Below are 6,961 nucleotides of genomic sequence, written 5' to 3' on the forward strand. Positions count from 1 at the left end.
AAGGTGGCGGTTTTGGCGGACAGGATCGGCGAGGTCGCGCCGGCGCAGGTCCACCCAACGGCGTCGGCAAACAACGTAGCAGCGATCGGCGACATCAACGCCCTCGTAGAGCAGATCGCGGCATTGGTGACGACCAAGTTGGAGGGCAGAGGGCGCCACAGGCAGCGAAGTTCATCCGGCGGTCGGTATCGTAGGCAATCCAGAGCGCGGTCACAGGAGCGCCCGAAAGGCGTCTGCTGGTACCACTGGCGTTTCAACGACAAGGCCAGCAAATGAACCCAGCCGTGCTCTTACATACCGGGAAACGGCAAACAGAGCCGCTGATGGCGACAAGCGGCCCTGGTCAACAAATACGTCGCCTCTTCGTGACCGACGCGACAACAAAAACCCAGTACCTGGTCGACACCGGGGCTGAGGTAAGCGTGTACCCGCGACGGTTAGTGAGTGGTTCGCGGTCGAAGTCAACTTTTCTGCTAACGGCGGCAAACGGGTCGTTCATCAGTACGTATGGACAAATAGTGATAAGCGTAGATTTAAGGTTACGCCGGGCATTCCCATGGACGTTTATCATTGCAGACATTGAGCGTCCGATTATCGGTGCGGACTTCCTAGCGCGATTCGGCCTCTTGCCCGACGTTCAGGAGCGCCGACTAATCGACAAGGTCACCGGACTTTCAGTGCCTTCGGCGAATCACGGCCTCACAAACCCCCCCCCCCCCCCCCCCCCCCCCAATAGATCCCAAATATCTTCAGGCAATGATAGGGTGGGAGATTTTCAGTTATACAGGGGAAAAGGGGTCAGGTATATAAGAAAGGAAATAGGAGGTTATGGGAACAAGGAAGGGAAAAAGATTTTGCAAATAAAACATGTATAAAAAAAAAAATAATAATATAAAAATAGTAGTTAGACGTAGTATTGGATGACGTTTGGTGCAGGGTGGAGTAGTGGCATGCGGTGTAGATAACTCAGTAGGGTGAAGGATGGGGACACGAGGGCTGGAAGGGTCTCGTCCGGGCACGTCGCCTGGGCGAGCTTACTCCGATGGAGCTGATGTTCCACCAATGCCGCCAAACCGTCCGGTGCGGGGAATTTCGGCGAAGTTGGGGGCCCGACCGGCTCAAAGTCCACTCACCGCACCTCCACGTGGGGTCCCCGGGTCTCCGCCTCAGTAGCTGGAACCGCTTTGCGGGTACCAGTTTGCTGAGAGCGGAGGGCGAACGCGGTGAGCTGGCAACTGATGGGAATACATATGACGACTGGGCAAGTTGGGAGTGGGTTAGGCCCGCCCGCAAGGGCCCATAATGACTATGAATATGGACACAATAGGATCGAACTCCGACGGCAGACACCAATATGAACAGTACCAGTGCAAACGCAGAAATTAGTTCTGATAGCGTAGCTAGACCAGCTTCTAGCAATGTAAAGACAAAATATCATTCGAAGTCGAAGCGTGCACGCGACACTAGGCGCGCAAAAACCAAGCGGTCGTTTGAAAATAAGAAAACGATAGCGGCTAAGGACAGTGAGATAATTAGTAAATATGTTCTTGATGACGTCCCCGCATTAGAAGCATTGGTTCAACGCGAAATAGCGTACAAAAAGAAACTGCAGATAAGCACACGTGGTGCCGGTTTTGTGGTGGCTTCTTCAGTTGCCAGCCTTAAAAAGCTGAAAACTAGGCCACATCCCAACACAGTTCCTGTACTCTCGTTGTATAGTCACTTTGGCTCTTATCGAGGAGAAAATGTCTAGAGCATACTCTGAGGGATTGAGCGGAATGTCCAATTCTCAGACTGTCCGAAAAATTGATGAGGACCCTTCACGGACTGCTGCCCTACGTGCATTAGGGCCATTGCCACTAGCAATTGGCAGTTATATTGAGCATCTCGGGATCTTTTCCATTGATTCACGGGAATATGTACCTGTGTTTCAGCCCGATAGAGTGAAGGATGGAATCTTCATCCTAAATTCTGGACGAGTGTATCTTGATAATCTTCGAGCCACTGTATTGTTTCTCGCTGACGCGGATTCTAGCGCCCCAGTTCGACGGCGATTCATTGAAGAGAATCCAATTCCGGGAGCGGTCTATAATGACGATTATACCTTGATCAATCCAAATGACATCATGCCGGACAACTATACATCCGCACATTTGAGGCAGGACGTTCTTGAAGTAACAGCATTCTTTTCATCCATTGAAAAGCAGGCGTCCAAATGGATTGGACCACCGCCAGATGTCACGAATGCGCGAGGTAGTCCGGCCTGTATGGTGACGGGTCGCAAGTATATTAGGATTGACACCCGACTGGATCAAAACATGTATCGCAAGGGCGGAATAGACGCTTGTCAGGATGCTTACTTTTATAGTGAGTTTAGACTTAAGCCAATTGAATGGGCTATAGGCGCTGTCAGCCTTTATCGAGAGCCACCTACAACATCTTCCGAGCGCTATCCATTTTGAGATGGATGTGCCGAGGAGAACGCTCTGGTAGTCCAGGAGATGAACTTGGTCGATGCCTTGAGAGTCGTTTATAATATGGAATGGCAAGCCGCCATCCCATCTTTGAGTGGTATAGCTCACCTTGATGGTTTTGCACTAAGGAGCGCCACTCAGGAGGGAAGTCACTTCAATACGTCACGGACCTTAAATATTGACGAAGGATCAAAGGATTGTAAAAGTACGGAGGCAAACAGTAGATGAACATCAGGTGAACATTTAACACAGGTACCAAGGCAATGGCTAAACACAAGAAATCAATGAGCCTGAAGCGCAAGCAGGCGCTGCGCTTAAGGCAAAAGCGTATCAATCGAGACAAGAAGCATCGGGCGGGAGTTAAATCCCGTATGATGGGGGAGGAAAGGCGGGCCGAGGCGGAGAGAAGGAGGATGTTACAAGGAAGGGAGGTGGATGAGGGACCAAAGACGCCAACCACGTGGAGTGATTGGTCAAGAGATGTGGATGACGAGGAGGAGTTACTCAGGATAAGTTGGGAGAACGAGCTGGAGGATAGCCGCTACGAGGTCCAAAGTGGGGGGATGGGGAGTGGGAGGGGGGGGGGGTGATGCGGATGTGGAGGAGAACGAGGGGAATAGGGAAACCAGGTACAGCCTGATTACGTCCCCAATTAGTATGGAGGGGAGGGCATGTACAGAGGAAGAGTGGGTGGACCCTCCATCTCCAGAAGAGGAGGTCGAGGAGGAAGAGGAGGGCCTGGATGGTAGCGAATGGGAGCGCCTGTTTCGCAACAGGCACTTCGATATTTCAATGGTGGGAGATAAGGGCATCATGACAAGCGAAGATGTCACCCTCATTTTTCAACAAGACGAGACGTGGCAGCATCATTGGGAGGGTGGTACAGCCACGATAAGGGAGGTTTACGATGACCCAATAGAGGTCATTACATTGGATTAAATTGGATAGGTAAGATACACAGCATGTCACACATTACGAATCCTTGTGCCAAACAGTCGGGATTATGATAATAGTAGGTAGAACAGAATTAGGGAGTGGCAGAACAGGGGGAGGGGAATATGAGGGTTTAAAGGACAAGCATAAGGGGTGTACGGGAATAATTTAGGAAATAATTAAGGGAGCAGGAAGGGGGAAATGGGGTAGGGACAGACTCTCTAAGTCAAAGGGGTAAAAGTTTAAATAGAGGGTTACCTGATATATAATATTGTATTATTTCCCTTGTCACTTAATCATTCAATTAGGAAAAAGAGTTGGATTCAGTTTGATCTTCGGATGTAATTCTGGAGGACGAGATGTCCCTGAAACCAGGGGACAAGGTGGGGGGGGAATAACGCGGGAATGCATAGGGGGAGGAGGTTGCATGGGAGATTTCATTTAAGTGGAGGGTTATATAGTAATATACATAAGTATAAATATAGGGGAATTTATAATTAGGAGAATCTAGTGTTAAAAAGTCAAGTTTCAGTACCAACTAAACATAAAGGGGGTAAAAATTATAAAATAAGGAGAAATAAAAATAAGAAGGGAAATATTAGGTCGAGTCATAAGTAACTTCCGATGCAGCTAAGTAGAATCTATTGTTCGTATGTACCCGCTATGAGTTACCATGACAACAAGTTTTTGTTTTCACTATATAGACGAGGCTTCAGTTAATCTTTTGTCAACTGTTTTGTGTGAACACGTTACGATAAACTGTTTTTTTTAACCTCTGAAATGGAGAGTCAAAAAGTACATATTCGTCATGTAATGCTTTGGGAATTTAAACAAGGCAATAGTGCTAAGGCGACAGCTGAAAAAATATGCAGTGTATATGGTGAAGGACTAATAACTGATCGGGCAGTTAGAAATTGGTTTATAAAATTCCGTTCTGGAGATACGACCTTAAAAGACGAACCGAGGGCGGGACGTCCTTCCGACTTTGACGACAACCTTTTAAAGGCAATATTGGAGCAAAATCCACGTCAATCAACAATAGGTATAGCAGAAAGGTTGAATACATCACAATCAACTGTTAACCGCCACCTGGAGAAATTAGGGAAAGTCAGCAAGTTAGGAGTATGGGTACCTCACAATCTCAGTGAACGGAATAAAGAAGATCGCATGTCAATCGCCACAAGTCTGCTCTCACGGGTAAAAATTGAGCCTTTTTTAAACAGGATTGTAACAGGCGATGAAAAATGGGTTACCTATGACAATATAGTCCGCAAAAGACAGTGGCTTGATAAGGATCAACCACCCCTACCAGATCCGAAAGCAAACATCCATGGCAAAAAGATTTTATTGTGTGTATGGTGCGATTGTCAAGGAATAATTCACCACGAGTTGTTGAAGTCAAATTTAACGATTACTGCGAATAGATACGTTCAGCAGTTGCAAAGAGTACAAGAGAAACTCCATGGAAAGCGTCCTGCACTCGTCAATCGCAAAAACGTCATTCTTTTACACGACAATGCGCGACCACATACAGCAAGGGTGACTCAAGAAAAAATTCTTGAGCTTGGATGGTCTGTTTTACCACATCCACGTTACTCCCCGGACCTTGCCCCGACAGACTACCACCTTTTCTATTCCTTACAAAACTTTTTGAATGCCAAAAACCTTCAATTCTGAAGAGCAAGTCAGGCAGGCTGTCGAAAACTTCTTCCAGTCCAAACCAACCACATTTTACAAGGAAGGAATTGATAAACTGCCAGGAAGATGGGAGAAGGTTATAGATAATAGTGGTGAATACATAATAAATTAATATAATTTTGTTATTCAATGAGAGCAAAATAAATGTCTGATAAAAAAACGGAAGTTATTTATGACTCGACCTAATACTTAGGGGTACGCATGTACGTATATGTGTATGAATATGTATATACCAGGTGTATGCATAAGTTTTTTCCGGTTTTACTAAAAGATTGCGCTAGCAACATGTACGTAGCCTATTAATGTGACACAGACGCCATATTGTTCGTCTGATATTAAACGTGTCACACACACTAGTTGAGTCCGTTAAAAGTTCGCGTCTTTTTTTATCGTTCAGTGATCATGTCGAGTTTTGTGCCTGAAAAACGACATTTGCGGCACGCATTGCTTTTTTTATTCCATCAAAAGAAAAAGGCTGTTGAAAGTCATAGTTTGCTGGTAGAAACATATGGTGAACATGCTCTATCGCTTAGAACATGTGAAACATGGTTTCGACAATTTAAAAATGGCGATTTTAATGTGGAAGACAGTGAGCGCTCTGGTAGACCACAAAAATGCGAGGACGAGAAATTGCAGAAGTTATTGGATGATGACCCAACTCAAACTCAACGGCAATTAGCAGAAGCATTACAGGTATCTCAAGAAACAATCAGCAGACGTTTACGAGCAATGGGAAAGATAAATAAACTCGGTAAATGGATCCCACACAATTTGAATGAACGTCAAATGGAGAATCGCAAAGTCACTTGTGAAATGGCCATTCAATTAATAATGAAAAGTACTCTACATTTGACTTGATCAAACAGATTCACATGGCCTAACTCACACGATTTACACAGTGTAATTCAACTCATTTTTATTGTGTTCACATTCTCAAGCTTGCTCATCCATTGATTCTATTCATATCAATTATGTTGCTCAGGCATCGAGGTGATAAATATCAATTAATGTTGGTCACTCACTGTTATATTCACCATCCATAGTTTACACATTCATTCTTCAATTCATAGATATTAAACTGATCACTCATTGGTTCATTGCGTACTTTGAATTCTGGCTCTCTCATTGTTTTAATCAATATTGACGCAATAAAGTAATCATAAAGCCAACATGTGTACATTTACTTGCCACACAGCTGTCACCAGACATCCGTTTCCATCCTGGCTCGTTCCATGCAAATGCCACTCATATACGGTCCACTAAATTCCTAACATCAAAAATAATAAACCGAGCATTACGCAACAGCCCGCGATTGGTGAATATCAAGAAAGTGTTGTTTCATCATGATAACGCTAGACCGCATACGGCTCGAAAAACGCTGCAAAAAATTAGTGAATTTAATTGGGAGCTTTTGCCGCAGCCTGCTTACTCCCCGGATATTGCCCCAAGTGATTTTCATTTATTTCGTGCCTTACAAAATTTTTTACTAGGGAAAAAGTTAAATTCCAAACAGGATGTACAAAATGAACTTTCAAGTTATTTTGCATCAAAACTAGAGTCTTTCTACAGCAATGGAATTAAAAAGCTACCTGTAAGATGGCGAGAAATTGTAAATAGTGGAGGAAAATATATCATTGATTAAAATGTTAAATTGTGTTTTATTTACACTATTTAAAAATTTCCCAAAAATGCGCACGAACTTTTGGACTGACCTGATACATACAGCTGACTAATTAAAAATTCATATTTAAAATAGCTTTCTTTTAACCCTTTCAGCGCTAAGATACCCCATGATGTGCGTATACGCTTACTTATTGCGATAAAACGTGCGCTAGATTGAATAACTTTTCACTTCT

At 44.5% G+C, this 6,961-nt stretch overlaps 1 protein-coding gene across 1 annotated transcript; it reads left to right on the forward strand.

Moving 5' to 3' along the window:
• The first annotated feature begins 4,187 nt into the window (after positions 1-4,187).
• LOC107193208 (histone-lysine N-methyltransferase SETMAR-like) lies at positions 4,188-5,084 on the forward strand. The gene has a single exon (XM_015582611.1). The coding sequence runs from the start codon at positions 4,188-4,190 to the stop codon at positions 5,082-5,084; it is 897 nt and encodes a 298-aa protein (XP_015438097.1).
• The last annotated feature ends 1,877 nt before the right edge of the window (positions 5,085-6,961 follow it).

Source organism: Dufourea novaeangliae, unplaced genomic scaffold (genome assembly GCF_001272555.1).
Source record: "Dufourea novaeangliae isolate 0120121106 unplaced genomic scaffold, ASM127255v1 scaffold767, whole genome shotgun sequence".
Lineage (NCBI taxonomy): Eukaryota > Metazoa > Arthropoda > Insecta > Hymenoptera > Halictidae > Dufourea > Dufourea novaeangliae.